General features: G+C 43.4%; 1 protein-coding gene across 1 annotated transcript; it reads right to left on the bottom strand.

Annotated features, from left to right (window-relative positions):
- Nucleotides 1-1162: 1162 nt before the first annotated feature.
- Nucleotides 1163-16169, bottom strand: LOC119199152 (sodium- and chloride-dependent GABA transporter ine). The gene is made up of 13 exons (XM_037456742.2): nt 15710-16169; nt 14307-14441; nt 10783-10993; nt 9950-10082; nt 9478-9612; nt 8802-8905; nt 8503-8627; nt 2967-3079; nt 2387-2527; nt 2182-2281; nt 1907-2007; nt 1651-1818; nt 1163-1307 (listed from the first exon to the last, which is right to left on the bottom strand). Exons 1-13 carry the CDS (start codon nt 15939-15941, stop codon nt 1197-1199), a joined length of 1809 nt encoding a protein of 602 aa, XP_037312639.2. The 5' UTR covers nt 15942-16169; the 3' UTR covers nt 1163-1196.
- Between the last annotated feature and the right edge of the window lie 2349 nt (nt 16170-18518).

The raw sequence follows: 18518 nt of genomic DNA, 5'->3' as shown, positions 1-18518 counted from the left end.
CTCGCACACTTTGTGTGTCGTCTGCTTGGGCGTGGCGCTCCCGTCTCTGTCGTCGAGTCCTCTTCGACGAGAATGTAGTTGAGTAAATCAGGTTCTACAACTATACCTAATCCTTCATCCCATAAAAATGATGAAAAAAGGTCATTTGCTTGAAAGAAACTGTGAAAGCTAAAGCATCCTTCATAGAGTCCATTTTAGGTGTTTTCTCCTACTGCAAAAGCTTTGAAAGTAACACAAATGGTCAAAACGTAGTTGAGTGAATCAGGTTCTAAAACTATACCTATTCCTCAATACCATAATGAAAATGATGAAAAAAGGTCATTTGCTTGATAGAAACATTGTAAGCTAAAGCATTCTTTATAGAGTCCGTTTTAGCTGTTTTCTCATTCTGCAAAAGCTTTAAAAGTAACAAAAATTGTCAAAACGTAGTTGAGTGAATCAGGTTCTAAAACTATACCTAATCCTTCATACCACAATGAAAATGATGAAAAAAGGTCATTTGCTTGATAGAAACAGTGTAAGCTAAAGCATTCTTCATAGAGTCCGTTTTAGCTTTTTTCTCCTTCTGCAAAATCTATGAAAGTAACAAAAATGGTCAAAACGTAGTTGAGTGAATCAGGTTCTACAACTATACCTAATCCCTCATACCATAATGAAAATGATGAAAAAAGGTCATTTTCTTGATAGAAACAGTGTAAGCTAAAGCATTCTTCATAGAGTTGTGAGGATCGCAGGTGGATCTCGCGGAGGATTCCGGTACGGCAGAGGCACTTTCCCGTCCCTTTACCGCGGGACCCAGGCTCTCGGCGCGGCGGCTTGCTCCACCGACGCCGCTCTCACGATCCTCCAGCTCCGAGGAGCTGGATGTGGTGAGCATGGAGGCAGCGGAGGCTGAGGACGTCGAGGCGCCTCATTCCCCCGCCGCCGCCCAAGAACTGCTGGAGGTCCTCACTCGAGCCGCTGATAAACTTATTATCAGCTGGCCGGCGGATAGGCAGCAGCCTACTACGTCTGGTAAGCTGCATGAACGGTTTCTGCCGTCCCGTAGAGTTCATTCGCGCCGGTGCTTTCCGTTACATTGCATAAAACAATAATTCAAACAAAACCATACCTTCTATTGAATAGAAGGTATGGTTTTGTTCCATCACTCAACAGTCTCTCTGATTTGAACCCTTTCACAGGAGACTCACAACTTGTCAGGCCACTAAAGTCAACATGGTTTCCAGCGCTGGGTTCTCTAGGTTTTGATCCGGCAGAGACCCGTCAGCATTCAGGTCGATTGTGGGAATCATGGCTGTTTTAAGTCTCTGAGGGTTACAGAAAGTAACAAAATTTTGAAGCACACCTTTAAAAAAAAAAAATCTATAGAGCCAAGTCACAAAGAGACTAAATTGGGCTATAATATCTACTATTATGTACACGTTCATGAGTGTTTTCTGTCTTTATTCTAGTAAACACATCAAGGTTGACATTTTTAGTTTTATAGTTTTAGCGTGAAATTTGTTGATTGCTGTTGATGTCACATTCACATCAGCCTCAGACTCACCTTCACATTGTGATGATGGTTACAAACACTAAGACTAGTGTCACTGTATCCAAAGAGCTATCCGCGTCTTTCATTTATTAGTCTGAATAACGACTTGTGCTCACCAGGAGAAGTGATCCTTTGTGTCTATTGATCTCTTGAATGGCTCCGAGTGGGATCCAGACGATGGAGACCAGGGAGACGCACCAGCCCACACCTTCGGCCCAGCCTGGGTACGAGTACTCCCCGTAGTGAGCGGGGGTGTAGTAGACGATGCTGGAGATCAGTATGCACTATGAAGGAAAAAGGATCGTCTTCAAATTTGATTTGATAACCATTCTGAATAATATTATCGTAAAGGTAATCCACTTTAAACCTCACCAGCACCAATAGAGGAGAGAGAAGCAGCCAACACACTCGAAAATAGATGTTTGGATTTTTTCCTTGCATCCTCTTGACCATGAAGGAAAGCCGTGGAACACCTGATGGAAAAAGACAAGGGCTGACTAAACACTTGAGAATACATTCATTTCTTGCTATTGTGGATATGAGATGAGAAGATGTTTATAATTCATTTTGAATCACTACCCAGCCAGAGCAAAATTCTAAAACTATAAATTCTTGGTTGGAATTTATGAGCGTTGTGTGGATCTTACCAAAGATCCAGCATACAGCAACAACTTCGAAGAAAGCCAGGAACACAAGTGAGACCACAGCAGTGTAGTGGTCCATCAGTTGAAACACATAGATGCCTCCCTGAGAGGGAGAGAGACAAAAAGGACTAGTCTCGAGTGACACAACTGTTGCCACATGAAAGCTACCAAATGTCCTAAGATGTGGTAGTTTAATAAAACACTGTACCTTGGTTACATGAGGAATTCCCAGGATGAAGCCAATGATGCACATGACCATGGTGAGCAGCTCCTCTCTCTTTAAGAAGCGCAGAACTTGGGGCCCAAACTCATCTTTTATGAAGGTTATTGCCACCTCAACTGTAGCGAACTGCAACACACAGGACACACATGCTGCATTTTAGAAGTAATCATTGTGTTAAATGTCCTTTTCTGTTATGCCGGAGACATTTTGGTATCTTTTTTTTGGCTGCAATTATGAGGCCGTGCAAAGAGCTGCGTAACTATGAGCTAAATATAGAATATTATAGTTTAATGTATCAGTAGAAATAAAGGGGGAAAAACTAATCACAGTCATTTTAATGTGATTTATATTTAGCATTTATGTTGTATGACGTCGGTGAGTAATCATGTCAATGGCCAAAATGTAGAAACATATTAACACGTGGCTAGTTTGGATGGAGGAAAGGAACCATTGATGTTTTTATTACTTAACGAATGTAGTCAAAGCAATTACAGAAGATTCTCACCACTTTGATTGGCCATTTCTCTGTAGCTGTTTTACAATATTTAGTGTTACAAATGTTTACCTGGCTGTCCAGTCCCAGACAGAGAAGCATAAAGAAGAACAGAGGGGCCCACAGCTGAAAGACAGGCATGGTGGAGAGGACTTCTGGGTACACAACGAACACCAAACCAGGACCTGAAACATGATAAACTTGAGCTTAATTATTAATGACGGCATTGAGCGGAGAAAGATTGGGTGTAGATTAGGTTTAACTTAATACGAAATGTATACAGTGAAGCTCATACTTTGCATTATAGTTTAACACTTGATGTATAGCATGCCACAAATCTAAAAGTCAGACATTTAAACATACTGCCATGGTAATGCATTCTGTTACTGCAAATTAAAACCCGGTAATCCACTTGCAGTCTAGAGGTTATTGTGCTGAGACCTAAACACTGATTTAGAGATTTAGAGATATTGCTTTTGAGAAGAATACAGAAAATACAGTGCTTACAGGTCTACAAGTGAAACATTGTCCTTTGGAAAGAAATCAGCAAAACATGTTTTTGGGGAGGGTCAGGTGAGTTCCCTCTCAGGAAACTCGAGCTGCGTGAAAACGCTGTGGGAACGCCTCTGCGTGACCGCGTCAGGAAGCACGTGTGAAATCTAACCAATGGCGAGCTGGTACGTCATAGGCGGGCGACGCCAGGACCAGGACGCTATAAAGGGACCCGAAAGGCAAGACCATTCATCTCTGTGCCTTCATCTAGTGCGTGTGAAGCTTGACTAGTATAATGGCTGAGCGGTTTGTCCAGTGTACCCTCCCTTGCACCAGTTTTATTACGGGCAGGGACTCGCACACTTTGTGTGTCGTCTGCTTGGGCGTGGCGCTCCCGTCTCTGTCGTCGAGTCCTCTTCGACGAGAATGTAGTTGAGTAAATCAGGTTCTACAACTATACCTAATCCTTCATCCCATAAAAATGATGAAAAAAGGTCATTTGCTTGAAAGAAACTGTGAAAGCTAAAGCATCCTTCATAGAGTCCATTTTAGGTGTTTTCTCCTACTGCAAAAGCTTTGAAAGTAACACAAATGGTCAAAACGTAGTTGAGTGAATCAGGTTCTAAAACTATACCTATTCCTCAATACCATAATGAAAATGATGAAAAAAGGTCATTTGCTTGATAGAAACATTGTAAGCTAAAGCATTCTTTATAGAGTCCGTTTTAGCTGTTTTCTCATTCTGCAAAAGCTTTAAAAGTAACAAAAATTGTCAAAACGTAGTTGAGTGAATCAGGTTCTAAAACTATACCTAATCCTTCATACCACAATGAAAATGATGAAAAAAGGTCATTTGCTTGATAGAAACAGTGTAAGCTAAAGCATTCTTCATAGAGTCCGTTTTAGCTTTTTTCTCCTTCTGCAAAATCTATGAAAGTAACAAAAATGGTCAAAACGTAGTTGAGTGAATCAGGTTCTACAACTATACCTAATCCCTCATACCATAATGAAAATGATGAAAAAAGGTCATTTTCTTGATAGAAACAGTGTAAGCTAAAGCATTCTTCATAGAGTTGTGAGGATCGCAGGTGGATCTCGCGGAGGATTCCGGTACGGCAGAGGCACTTTCCCGTCCCTTTACCGCGGGACCCAGGCTCTCGGCGCGGCGGCTTGCTCCACCGACGCCGCTCTCACGATCCTCCAGCTCCGAGGAGCTGGATGTGGTGAGCATGGAGGCAGCGGAGGCTGAGGACGTCGAGGCGCCTCATTCCCCCGCCGCCGCCCAAGAACTGCTGGAGGTCCTCACTCGAGCCGCTGATAAACTTATTATCAGCTGGCCGGCGGATAGGCAGCAGCCTACTACGTCTGGTAAGCTGCATGAACGGTTTCTGCCGTCCCGTAGAGTTCATTCGCGCCGGTGCTTTCCGTTCTTCCCGGACGTCCACGCTGAGGTCCGCTCGCGTGTACAACCCGCGTACGGCTTTGTACTCGTCACTAGCTGAGGCTAGGCGACATGGCTATGCTAGCATTCCGGCCGCGGAGGCATCCCCTGCGGTCGTGTCGCTTAGGACACCGGTGCTGCCCACCAAGCCCCTGAGGAAAGGCTTACTCGGCGGAAGGGCAGGCGGCTTCCTGCCTGCATACGATGGCACTCGCCCAGGCGTATCGTGCAGAGCTGCTTGCCGACGTGGCCGAGGGGAAGGAGCTAACTCCGGAGGTAGTTCGTGAGCTGCGGCACACGGCTGACCTTGCGTTGAGAGCCACCAAGGAGACGGCCAAGTCTGTTGGCCGCTCCATGGGAGCCCTGGTGGCCACGGAGAGGCACCTGTGGCTGAGCCAATCCAGACTCAAGGAGAAACGCCCCCCTTTCCCCGGCAACCCTCTTTGGGGGCGCCATTGGGGCTGTCGCGGAGACAGCAGGCTCTGGTACCGGCTCTACTAGACCAGCGCTTTCCTGCCAGTGCGCTGTTACAGGGCACTGCGTCTGTAGACCCAAGACTTCCAGAGACCAGCCTCGAGGGGCCGGTGCCCCTGAGAGAGTTTTTGGGAGAGTGGCGAGCCCTCCCCAATGTATCTCAATGGGTCCTGCATACAATCGACGGGGGCTACGCCAACCAGTTCAGGTGGCGGCCGCCTCAGTTTGGGGGGGTGCTACCCACAGTGGTGGAGCCCCAGCAGGCTCTGGTATTGGAGCGGGAAGTACAGACCATGGTGCGGAAGGGAGCTATAGAACAAGTTCTTCCTCCAGACAGAGAGTCGGGCTATTATAGCCGCTACTTCATCGTTCCAAAGAAGGATGGTGTTAGGGCTCGACCAGCCAGAGAGTCGCACACCTGACGCCGCTCTGCTCATCGCCACAGCTGCAGCTCGTCAGCTCATCCCACAGGGAGGTTAAGAATCAGATCTGCCAGTGGCTCGCCGTGAGTTCGTGCTCTGTTTTTCCCCAGAGAAGGTTGATTGTTCTTCCCCTGTGCTCTTCCTGGAGACCCTTCCGGAATTCCCTACGCAGAGTTTTGTTTTCCTGTGAGTATCGTGTGAGTTTTCCTTTTTGATTGGACTAAGAGCGCCCACGAACTAGAGAGTTTTTTGGAGTTGCCTTTTTTTTGTTTTTTCTCCCCCCTGCCAATTAAGGAGGCAGTTCTCGTTTTTTGGTTTGTATCTCGTAATTGGTTGATTGTGAAATAAACTACGCCGTTTTCCGGCTGAACCTAAAGCTGTGTCTGGTGTCGTGCACTTGGGGTCAGAGACAAACCATAACAACATGAGCCACTCCAAGGCATGGTGGTCAGTCCGACTGTGAAGTGGAGGCCCCCCAAGTAATACTTGAAATGTCTGATGGCACTGACTACGGAAAGCAGTTCCCGCCTCGTGACACAGTAGCGCCGTTCAGCCTTGTTGAACTGTCTGCTTTGAAAGTCTTGCATTTGAGTCCTCCCTCAACCTGCACCAGCAGCGCCTCCATGACACCATTAGTCTTTCAAATGTGGCGGGGGCACAACGGATTTAGATTTAGATTTAACATTTATATATAACATTTATATTTATATTTAACATTTACATTTATATTTAGCATTTATATTTAGATGTAACATTTATATATAACATTTAACATTTACATTTAAAATGTATTATTTAACAACTTTGTGTTAGTGCCAAACATTGTACTTGGAAAAGTTGTTGCATGTATTTACATGATTTTGTCTCTAAATGTTTGAAAAAGTGACATGTGAATATTGTCCTGCTTTTTTTATTCATATGATAACGCTAAATGTACGAAAACTGCACAGGATTTTAGAACGTGCAACATTTTACAAACGGCGCCCCATAAAAATCAGGTTTTTGGAGTTGCCTTTTTTTTGTTTTTTCTCCCCCCTGCCAATTAAGGAGGCAGTTCTCGTTTTTTTTGGTTTGTTTCTCGTATTTGGTTGATTGTGAAATAAACTACGCCGTTTTCCGGCTGAACCTAAGCTGTGTCTGGTGTCGTGCACTTGGGGTCAGAGACAATCCATAACAGATGGGGGTTTGCGTCCAATACTAGATCTCCGCCGTTTGAACCGCGCTGTCGCGAAGTTGAGCTTCAAGATGCTCACTCTCAAACAGATCGCGGCACAGATCAGGTCCGAAGACTGGTTTATCACGATAGATCTTCAGGACGCTTACTTTCATATTCCCATCCTCTCACGACACAGGAAGTTCCTGAGGTTCTCTTTTGGGGACAAAGCTTACCAATACCGGGTTCTTCTGTTTGGCCTAGCCCTCTCACCCCATACGTTTACCAAGTGCGCGGATGCAGCTCTGGGACCATTGCGTCTCCAGGGCATCCGCATTTTGAACTACATAGACGACTGGTTGATTTTAGCGCCATCCGAGCGGCTGGTGGCCCAACATCGAAATGTTGTGCTCACCCACATCAACCGTCTGGGGCTGAGACTCAACGCCAGCAAAAGTGTGCTGTCCCCAGTGCAGAGGACCACCTTCCTGTGCGTGATTTGGGACTCGACCACGATGCGGGCACATCTGTCTCCCGCTCGAGTAGTTTTGATCCTCTCTGCAGTCAAGCATGCCAAACTGGGCCAGCCACTCACTGTGAAGCAGTTTCAGAGACTGTTAGGTCTCCTGGCAGCGGCATCCAACGTGATCCCTTGCGGCCTGTTACACTTGAGACCGTTGCAGTGGTGGCTCAGGGCCAAGGGGTTCTCCCCCCGAGGGGAAACCAGCGCCGTTTGATCAAGGTCACACGGCGTTGCCTGCGGGCCCTGGCCATATGGAGGGACCCTTGGTTTTTATCCCAAGCCTGTCTTAGGAGCGATCTGTCGCCGAGTCAATCTCACGACAGACGCTTTCCTCGTGGGCTGGGGTGCGATCATGAGTGGTCACTCAGCCTCGGGGCTGTGGCAACATCATATCCAGTCCTGGCACATAAACCAGCTGGAGATGTTGGCAGTGTTTCAGTATCGCTGCATGACGTTTGTATGGCGGGCTGGTCCTCACACGTTCGTGAAGTTTTATCGTCTAGACCTTAACTCCACGCCTGGAGCGCAAGTGCTCTCGTCTGAGTGTGCGCACTAACTTCACACTACGGTCACTTGCTCATATGGCGGAGTGAGTATTGGCGTTCCCACAGCGTTCTCACGCAGCTCGAGTTCCCTGAGAAGGAACGTCTCCGGTTACGAATGTGAAGGGAACAAGACGCTGCGTGTCGATGCCATACTCCCGACTTGCCCGTGGCACTTGATTCGGCCGTTCAGAGATGAATGGTCCTGCCTTTCGGGTCCCTTTATAGCGTCCTGGTCCTGACGTTGCCCGCCTATGACGTACCAGCTCGCCATTGGTTAGATTTCACACGTGCTTCATGACACGGTCACGCAGAAGCGTTCTCACGGCGTTTTCAAGCAGCGTCTCGTTCCCTTCAGGGAACTAAGGTTACATTCGTAAACGGAGACGATAGGTGCCATCCTACAAAGCAAGTAGAGCTGCCACAGATGTTCTTTGTTTTGAGTTTTGAGGATGTCAATCTCAATTTCAGTTACACAATAACATCATTTAAAATTTCACAAGTAAATAAAACAAATCTACGAGGTTGTGGTGCAGTGTTTTTTCCGGGCTTGATGCTTACCATCTGTTGCTATGTTTTCCACTGGGAGGTTGTGTACATGAGCCATGTAGCCAATAGCTGAGAAGATCACAAAGCCAGCCAGGATACTAGTGAAGGAGTTGGTGAATGACACAATTAAAGCGTCCCTGGGGAAGAAGGACGACAGAATAAACAAAGTTATTGCATTTACAGTATCCAAGAAACGCAGTGAAAACAAAGGTCATGTTTTATGAAGCAGCCATTTAGTCACAAAGACCACTGATACAACCAGACAAAAACACAGCACAGCGTTTCTGGATTTTACATTTAAAAAAAACTACCTGAGAATGTTGTTGTTGAATTTGTTGTAACTCGCCATCGAAATCATGGAGCCAAATGCTATTCCGGCGGAGTTAAACACCTGGGCAGCAGCATTAACCCAGACCTACGATGGAGATAAACAACAGCATGAACTCCAACAACTTCTGTGCACAGTATTTCATCTAGTTTGTTAAAGAATGAGTGATGGTTTCCTCTAAAAGCAAGAACATTTTTCGAGGGTGCTTGATGGTTTTAGCTTCTTGTTCTACACTTTTTAACAATAGCAACAGATCTTAGGTCAGAAATCAGGCTTTAAATGTAGAGTACGAGTTTATTTTTTTCAATAAGCAGGATCACTGCTGTTTACATTCACAATACTCCACCTACGTTTAGTGAGCATCCGCTTACTTGTTCTTTTACTTTTGAGGGGTCAAGGAAGCCACAGCTGTAGCCAGTCTAATTCCAATGAAATCTTTAAAGAATTTCTAAGATGTCCTAACAAGCTTTTTTTTTTCTTCATAGGGTTCATTGCTGCAATGACCTCTTCCTCACTTCCCTTCTTGCACTTCTGGCTTTTGCTTAGTGTGAAGCTTAAGCTAACAAACGATTTAACAAATGAGAGCTGGTTTTAACTATGCAATGCCAATGTGTAACCAAAGTCTTACGTCTTTCACCCATCCATTAACACAGTCTCACCTTCACTTCAAACAGTTTGCCCCAAACAGGTGTTACAAAGTAGAGGATACCATCCTTGGCTCCCGGAAGCTGCGCGTTATTAATGAGCAAGGCGATCAGGATGAAGTATGGAAATACAGCAGTGAAATACACAACCTGGAGACACAAGGAGGAAGAAGAAGAGTTTGTTCTGAATGGTGTTTTACTTTGAAACTAGTGAGGACAGTTTGTGTTTTCATTGTGTTCTGATCCTGATTTTGTTTTGCATTTTGAATCTTGTCTTGTGTCTTTTTACACAAACCTGAGTATGAAACATAAGCGTCGCCCATAAAAAACATTACATAAAACATTGTGTTTTAGCACAAACACTTTGCGGAGTAAAGAACATCTCACTTTCAATGTGACTCTAAGGGGAAAATAAATGTAACCTATAATATAGGAAACAATACAATATTAAGCATAATCGCCGCTGTGCATAAACATATTCTCTGACCTTGCCAGTTGATTTGACTCCTTTAAATATGCAGAAATATACGATGACCCAGGAAAGAATTAGATAGCCGAAGAGTTCCCAGCGAATGCCACCAGACTCTTCAATGCCTTTGGTTTTCTCCAGAAGTCTGTGACTAGAAAGAAAGAAAAAAAGGTGTGAAAATACAAATACAAGTGATCCCCATATCATATAGAAAACCCTAAAAATGTCCACTCCAATTAGGTGTAGTTTTAGACCAATAAAGGTCAGCTGGACCAATCATGTTTCTGAACTTTTACAACGATATTAATGGGCAACCTAATTCAAATCAGAAATTCACAATCCTGTGTGGCTCCTTTTCCAGCTTGCGAGACTACAGGGCAGATATTTAAATAAAGACTCTGGCAGCCTTCCTAGATTTGGACGTATTAACTTTTATAGTAAATCAGCCAAACCAGAACTTTACTTGCTTATGTAAAGCTTCTGTAAACTCATAATTTTAAAGGACTTGAAGCTGTCTAGAAATGTATTATGCTAATTACAACATGTGTATGTGTGGTATGTCAAATTCAAAAAAGGAAAAAAGGGGGTAAAGAACAAAAGCTTGGCTGGTCTGCTTCATGAGATCTGTGTTGGTGATGTCCTCACACACAACAAGGGCAAGAACATAAAACAAATACATGAACCACATTGCTTCATAGTAAGAAGATGATTGAGAAAATAGTTCAAAAAAAGTAAATAATAGCATAGTAAGAGAAACATAACAGTATTTTAATAAGGGCAAATGTCAAAAACAGCTGTGTTGACATAAACAGTGTAAACACAAAGGGGTAAATGTAGTGAACTATTCTCACTCGAAGAACTGTTGACTGGCCGACTGCAGGTGGGTGCTGTTGCCCGGGAAACCGCTGGAACAGTTACCGACTTCATTCCATGTGTTGTTGCACGACGTCCAGGGGAGGGTCGCGCCGAACGAGTTGAAGAAATAGTAAAGGGCCCAGCTCATGAGCACATTGTAGTATGTGGAGAACACAAAGGAGATGACAACTGTGGCCACACCAACACCTGCAGAGTGAGAGGTGGTGCAGGGAGGACACAAAGTGAGAGACGGATCCACACAAATCATGCCGTCTGTTATATGGACTCTTTTTAATGCATTTGTGCCCAAGGATCAAAGGTTTGCGTATCCAACAGAGAGGGGTCGGTTAATCTCTGGTTAGTGGGGACCAAGATGAATTCACGCAAACTCGGCCCCAGACAAAAGGCATTCCTGGAGCCAGGGATTAAACATTCCACTACGTCATTTGGACCTGTAATTACATATCAGGCTCTTCACCAAGTGTGTAAAGATCAAGGCTCTCCCTCAGGCTTTAGCACCTGTGGTTCTTAGCTGTGCATCAGAGTTTGGGGTGTGTTCCATAAGGGTTTTTCTGTTATTATCACCTTTCTCCGCATAAGGGAATCGAGCTAACAATCGGGACTTCTTGAGCAGGAAGAGGCACAGAAGCAAATGTGCTTGACTTGCCGTGAAGGTCTGTCATGTTTGGTTAATATCAAGCTGGAGCTAGCTTAGCTTAGCAAGGACTAGAAACCAAAGAAATGGAACAAGACTGTTGGTATTATATTTCTCAAGCAAATTAACAGGAGTTAATAGTTTGTCAGACAACTAGTTCTGGTCTAGAAATAGTCCAGATACACATATTAGCTAATGGTCGTTCATTCATATTGTGTTTTGTGCCGAGCTGTGCTTCCAGTCAAGCTTTTTCCAGTTGTAACGCTAAGCAAAGCTGCAGCTACATATTTACCCTCCAACTGTTTGACATTTTCCAAAAGAAAACAAATAAATTGAAAAGTTCAAAATGTCCAACATATCATATCAGCATATCATTACACTTTTTTGATTTGTTTGTAAAGTATTGCTATTGCTAATACCTTTATGTATTCATAGCTTAGCTAATTTCATGTTCTCTAAAATTTTGTAGTAATTAAATATTATTTGGGTGGAGGCTTCAAATAAGCCAGTCGGCTTTCTGCCTCCTCCCACTTCCACACTTGAGATGAGCTTGCTACTATTATTTATTTATTATCATTAAATTATTTGTACATAAATAAAACTTGAAGCTCAAATATCCACATTCTTGATATGTTGCCTCATCTTATCATCTTTAAAACTCAAGAAATAATAGAGGAATGTTTTTCCACTGACAGCAATACCGTTTTTTTTTTTAAACAAATGGCTCTCAATATAACAATATAAAAAATAAAAACGGTGCTTGGTGAAAACATGTTTTCCACTGGTTGTAGACAGGAATGCCATGCTCCACCGGGTCCAGGGTGACTAGCTGTTAAAATGGAAGGAGAGGCGGCTGAAAAACAGTTGTGTAGACCTAATCTTAATGACCGAACCAAAGGAAACTCATCTGAGCTCTGGGGTCAGCTAGAACCACTTTGTATGGTCCACCATAAGTGCTCCTTCCATTGTTATTGCCTGCTTGCCTGTCTCAATGTATATTCTGTCTCACGTGGCTGACTGCTCCACAAGAGACACACTGGCGGAGTCATTTACAACCAATTCAACCCATTAAAATGAAACATGTGTATGCTGCGATTAAGCGTGGTGCAGTGAGTTAGACACAGATCACATGTACATCACAGTAAACTACACCAAGTGGCACCGGGAAATATTTCAAAAGAACATAGAGAAAAAAAACTACCTGCTTTCGTCCCTTTGCTTAGCACAGCACATTAACCAGGAAGAAATGAGTGATAAATCAAGGGAAGGACCCATACGTTTTGATCGGGTAGATAATCTCTCTTTTAGGAGATGAGAAAACTATGGAGAAAAATCTTAGGTTAGAACAAGACAGAAAGCATTCATATTCACAGCGATAAGTATTGGTTGTTGATGGCTGGGCTCTCTGGTCAATAGGCACTGTAAACCTTTAAATTATCAACCCAGTAAACTTATCCACATCTTCAATTTGTTTAAAGGACAGATGTAGACATGGGTGAACCCATTTAATTATTTTTAAGGTATGGTTATTGAGTTAATAGTTCAGTTGATTTAATGGTATTGTCTTTCATTTCCATTAAATTTAAATTTAATTTCATTCATTTAAAGCAGTGATTGTATTTTTCACTTGACAAGATCCCATCCATCAACAGGTAAAAACAATCCATTTATCAGACAGGAAACCATTCATTTGAAAAAGAACACAGAATTTTCCAATGTTTAGTATGCATTTGAATCCTAACTGAATCTGAGACAGATAAGCATGGAGAATCATGTCATTCAATTAAGTGCAGAGGGTGATGAAAACATTGAGTGTGTTTATGAAAGTCATATTATTAAGAAATAGATTATATTCCCCGTTTTACAGTTAGAACCTCACTGGCTTCAGGACGCATTGCTTAAATCTCACCAAATTTCAGTGGATTTTGTTTTTGTGTCCAAACAAACAAACATAACCAACAACAAGCCCAGAATAACAGAGCAGAAACACCACTTTACTGTAATATGTACTGTAAATCAGAAGTAATAGTTCAGTGCCCATTCAAAACATGCGTGTTCAGCAGGAGCTCAATGCTCGGTCTGCGGTGTTGCTGATTGCAGAACTGTTTTAAACAACTAATTAGCGCTAAACTGTGTTTTCGCAGGTCCTGAACAAAACACCTGCCTCCAGAGATGCCCGTCGTCACTCCAGAGAGGGTGAAGGGGTTGTAGAAGGATCTACTGAAACGTGGACTTTACTTTGTGTAAATGTAGATGTGCAACGCTTGCAGTAACGAGTGCTCCCTTTCATGTTTACTTCTATATTATATTTAATAAAGCCATCATCGCTGCCTGTCGGTGCAGCACCGCAATTCCTCAATCCATTTGGCAAGATGTGTTACTTCCCTAAATATTTTATTTTTCAACTCGGACGATAAAAAACATTGTTTTGTCAACAGCTATTGTATGGCTGAACAAATGATCTATTTGGCCCGTGTTTTGTCTCAATTAATTTGAATACACAGGAATGTGTCGCCCTTTAATGAAATCATCCAGATTTTTTGTCTCTGGGAAAAATCTAGTTCAAAACCAGTTCTCTTTGTTTACATACCTATTGCATTTCTGGAATTTTGGCTTAATAATTCATTGTTTGGGAGGCGATATGTTCAAGAATGGATTTTAGTAAGATTCATATTGCTATTTCATCTTCAATAAAGTAAGTATACATGTCTGATCATTTGGGCATGGTACACAGTGTTGGCCATGTATCACACCTGGTAAACATACTTCAATAGCAAAAAGGACTCAAAACTGTGAAGTTCAATGAAAATTTCTGAAATGGCAAGAGCCGTTCCGCAGGAGGCTTTGGCCTGCAGAGTCACTCACCTTTTAACAAGGGACAGATTTTGGCAAGAGCATGCACTGGCCCTAAGCGAGTGTATTGCCCGATAGAAAACTCCATGAAGAGCAGAGGAATGCCACACAGGAGCACCATGGTGAGATAAGGGACCATGAAAGCACCTGAACCAGAAAAACCAGAGAGAACAAATGGTTATGTTAGATAGGTGCAATCCGGATGTGTCAGTTGCTGTGTAATTATTTAAGTGGACCATTTACTCTATAACAGGTTTCTAGTGACTTTAAAAAAAGCTGAATTGATGTATCTAATTCTCAAAAAACACATATTGTTTATTTTTGGAAAGACCATTGATCTGACTTACTACTGGTTTAAAGTTGCATGCTTTTTGATCTACAAAGAAAGCTGTCAATGAAAATATAGGTTAGACCAGGGGTGTCAAACTCATTTCAGGTTCGGGCTGCACTGGACGCCCCGGCGGGCCGTCTGTGGCCCGCAAGTTTTACATATGTGGGTTAGGCTATCACAACGAGCTCAGGATGCTGTGCCGAAATGCTGAGCCATTCACATTTACATTCCAGACAATGTTGCATGACTGAGAGCTTGCTCTTCCTGTAGAACGTATCTGTAAAAGGAATGTTCATTTTCCCGTGTTCATTGAACAGCTGAAGAGAAAACAGTTTACCTCCTTCTAAAATGTGGATCATGTCAAATCACCAGTCAGAATGTATGACAGACTGTGCATGGTCACTCTGCATGATTTTGCACAAGTGGTTACAGAATGGAAGTTTGCTGTGATGATAAAAAAAACCACACATGTGCTTCATTTTTGAATTTTGAGGATAGGCGTATGGTGGACAAACTTGTTATGAGCCCATGTGGTTATGACTGGGACTATTGTTCAACAAAAGGTCTTCAGTCAAAATAGTAAGACAGGAACATCAAGGTAAAGTCGTTGTTTGACTTATCATTGGGACATGATGGTTATTACAACTTGCCTTATTTACACTCTGTGGCTGCTTATTTAGGTTCACAAGCTTAATCCAAAAGCTACACACAGCTCAGCCATAAACCTTTTTTAATTTTCTTTGTCTTTGGTAACAAACGTGTAATTTGAAGTTAGTTAGTTGAAGTGCTATGGTCATAATGAAAAATATGCGTTGGACACTTTATTGTACATAAACATGAGAGGCAAATATATATATATATATATATATATATATATATATATATATATATATATATATATATATATATATATATATAAATTAATATATTTATTTTGATCCAGCAAAACACGCTCAAGTAGCCTACGTAAAATAGATAGAGGGCTGTTCACCTGTAAAGACACATATATAACATTTAAATGCATTTCTCGCAAATGAATCAGGACCACAAGAGCGAACATCCTTGACGGCACAGAGCGACTTACCTCCACCGCTGCTGTAGCACAGGTAGGGGAACCTCCACACATTGCCCAATCCCACCGCATACCCCACCGTGGCCAGGATGAAGTCCAGCCGCCCACTCCACGTGGGTCTCTGCGTCAGCGCGTGCACGCTGCTCGCGGTGATCATTTTGCTTTGATGTAAAGGTGTCAGAGCATAGTCTTGCCCACCCGAGGCTCCCTTTGAATTTGCAGTGGTGGCCTCCGTCGTGGTCATAGTGAAAGGTGATCAATACCGTTCACTTTTGACTAAACCAATATCAGCGATTGCGTTATAAATCCTCCTGGGTTCAAACTAAACGCGTCTTAAATGAAGGGCTACACTAAGCGATGAGGACACCCTGAAAACCCAGTAACCGGTAACGTGCACCCGCCGACCCATTTGCTCTTCGCTGAACCGGCTTTTGCAACGTAACGTCCACACACACGTCCATCCTCGTTGTCACGTTAGGTAGCTGGAGCCGCGCCTCTTTTCAAAATAAAAGCTTTAATGAGGATGTTACACATCACAGCATGCTCAATTTAAATAAGTATTGTAACCGACTGTTGTTTTCATGTTCTGTGAGCAGGGTTCAGTGAAGAGCTCACAATATTTATGTCACTCATCCTAGTGTCACCTATGGCGACGTGTTGTGGTGATGTTTGGGGGTGGGTTTAAATGAGAGGACGCGGGAGCTGTTGTTGCTTTTGGGAGAGTGATTGCGTTGTTTTTGTTCGGCGTAGGCTACAGCCGACAGTTGCCTGATTTTTATGGGGCGCCGTTTGTAAAATGTTGCACGTTCTAAAATCCTGTGCAGTTTTCGTACATTTAGCGTTATCATATGAATAAAAAAAGCAGGACAATATTCACATGTCACTTTTTCAAACATTTAGAGACAAAATCATGTAAATACATGCAACAACTTTTCCAAGTACAATGTTTGGCAGTAACACAAAGTTGTTAAATAATAAATGTTAAATGTAAATGTTAAATGTTATATATAAATGTTACATCTAAATATAAATGCTAAATATAAATGTAAATGTTAAATATAAATGTTAAATGTTATATATAAATGTTAAATCTAAATCCGTTGTGCCCCCGCCACATTTGAAAGACTAATGGTGTCACGGAGGCGCTGCTGGTGCAGGTTGAGGGAGGACTCAAATGCAAGACTTTCAAAGCAGACAGTTCAACAAGACTGAACGACGCTACTGTGTCACGAGGCGGGAACTGCTTGCCGTAGTCAGTGCCATCAGACATTTCAAGTATTACTTGGGGGGCCTCCACTTCACAGTCGGACTGACCACCATGCCTTGGAGTGGCTCATGTCTTTTAAAGAGCCAGAAGGTCAGCTGGCTCGCTGGATTGAGGAACTACAAGCCTATGATTTTACTGTTATCCACAGACCAGGGGTACGCCACAGAAATGCTGACGCGCTTTTACGCCGGCCCTGCAGCACGGATGAATGTAGCTACTGTGATAAAAGACAGTGGCAGGAAAAAGAGCGGCTGCAAACCGTTGTTAAATGTGCCGCAACAGTCCATGTGCTGACAGCGGTCGACGCGACAAGAGGAAGATGTGGACATAAGGCCAGTGCTTACTTGGGTGGGGGCCCAGCAGCGACCACCCATGGAACAGGTTGCCATGTGTTCCCGAGCCACAAAGGGACAAAGGGTCAATGTTTTAAGCCCTTCGCCTGTGGGAGGGGGTGCTGCAGAGGGGCTGGAAAGAGCTAGCGACCGGAGAGCTGCAGTGGCAGGTGGTAGTTCCCAAGGCGTTAAAAGAGACGCTGCTTCGCGCAATGCACGGAGCTCCGGGATCTGGTCATTTTGGGCTCAATAAGACCCTCCGCCGCCTCCGTCAGGAATTCTACTAGGGCCAGCACAGGCAGGATGTGGAGGACTACTGCCACCACTGCGACAGCTGTACTGCACGTAAGGGGCCTGCAGGCAGATCTCACGCCCAACTTCAACAGTTTCCAGCCGGATGCCCCATGGAGAGGGTGGGCATAGATGTCCTCGGACAATTTCCCCGCACAGATAAAGGCAACCGGTACATCCTCACTGCCATGGACTATTTTACTAAGTGGCCCGAGGCATATAGCCTCCCATACCAGGAGGCAGAGACTATAGTGGACGCTCTGGTGGGAGGAATGTTCAGCATATTTGTATGGAATGCCGTTTTATTCAAAATTAAATAAATGAATAAATACACGGTAATGCATAATGACCCGGTAATGCATAATGACACAGTATTTCATTTCACGTTCTTATATGCAAATCAGGGGGCGTGGCTATCTATCACATTCAGAACAGACAACAGAGATAGCATGCTAGTATTAGCGGATCAAATCGATCAACATGGGTTATCTGCAGATACTATTTTGACACATTGAGTTTTTTTTGGAAATATTATGGCTTGCGGTTCCCACTTCGGCAGTTCTAGACTGCGGTCAACTCAGCCGAAACTCGGATATCCGTGGTCAACTCAGCCGACACTTGAATTTCAGTGCACGTTTATGCTGACAGTTACGGTATTGAGCAAGTAACCGGAATAAAAGCTATTTAATCAAATATTCTGGACAATGACTGAAGTATGTGAGTTAGGGACCAGTCTGACTACTCTTGTACAGTAAATGCAATATTTTTACTGTACATTTTTAGAGATTTCAAAAAAAAAAAAGTAAAAGCCCTATAATTGCAAGTTCAAAAGCACCATTTCTCAAATACCGTAAAAGTCAGCATAAACGTGCACTGAAATTCAAGTGTCGGCTGAGTTTACCACGGATATCGGAGTGTCGGCTGAGTTGAC

The sequence above is a fragment of the Pungitius pungitius genome, chromosome 5 (assembly GCF_949316345.1).
Source record: "Pungitius pungitius chromosome 5, fPunPun2.1, whole genome shotgun sequence".
Classification (NCBI taxonomy): Eukaryota; Metazoa; Chordata; class Actinopteri; order Perciformes; family Gasterosteidae; genus Pungitius; species Pungitius pungitius.
The sequence above is the reverse complement of the archived record's forward strand: the minus strand, read 5'-3'. Positions and strand labels throughout refer to the sequence as shown.

Excerpts from the sequence above, each read along its gene's own strand:
- LOC119199152 (XM_037456742.2), bottom strand. The coding sequence starts at position 15,941 with ATGACCACGACGGAGGCCACCACTGCAAATTCAAAGGGAGCCTCGGGT. Across the intron at positions 2,008-2,181 it reads TGCTGTATGCTGGATCTTTG|GTGTTCCACGGCTTTCCTTC; the intron begins GTAAGATCCACA and ends TTTTTCCATCAG. Across the intron at positions 1,819-1,906 it reads TCTCTCCTCTATTGGTGCTG|TGCATACTGATCTCCAGCAT; the intron begins GTGAGGTTTAAA and ends TTTCCTTCATAG.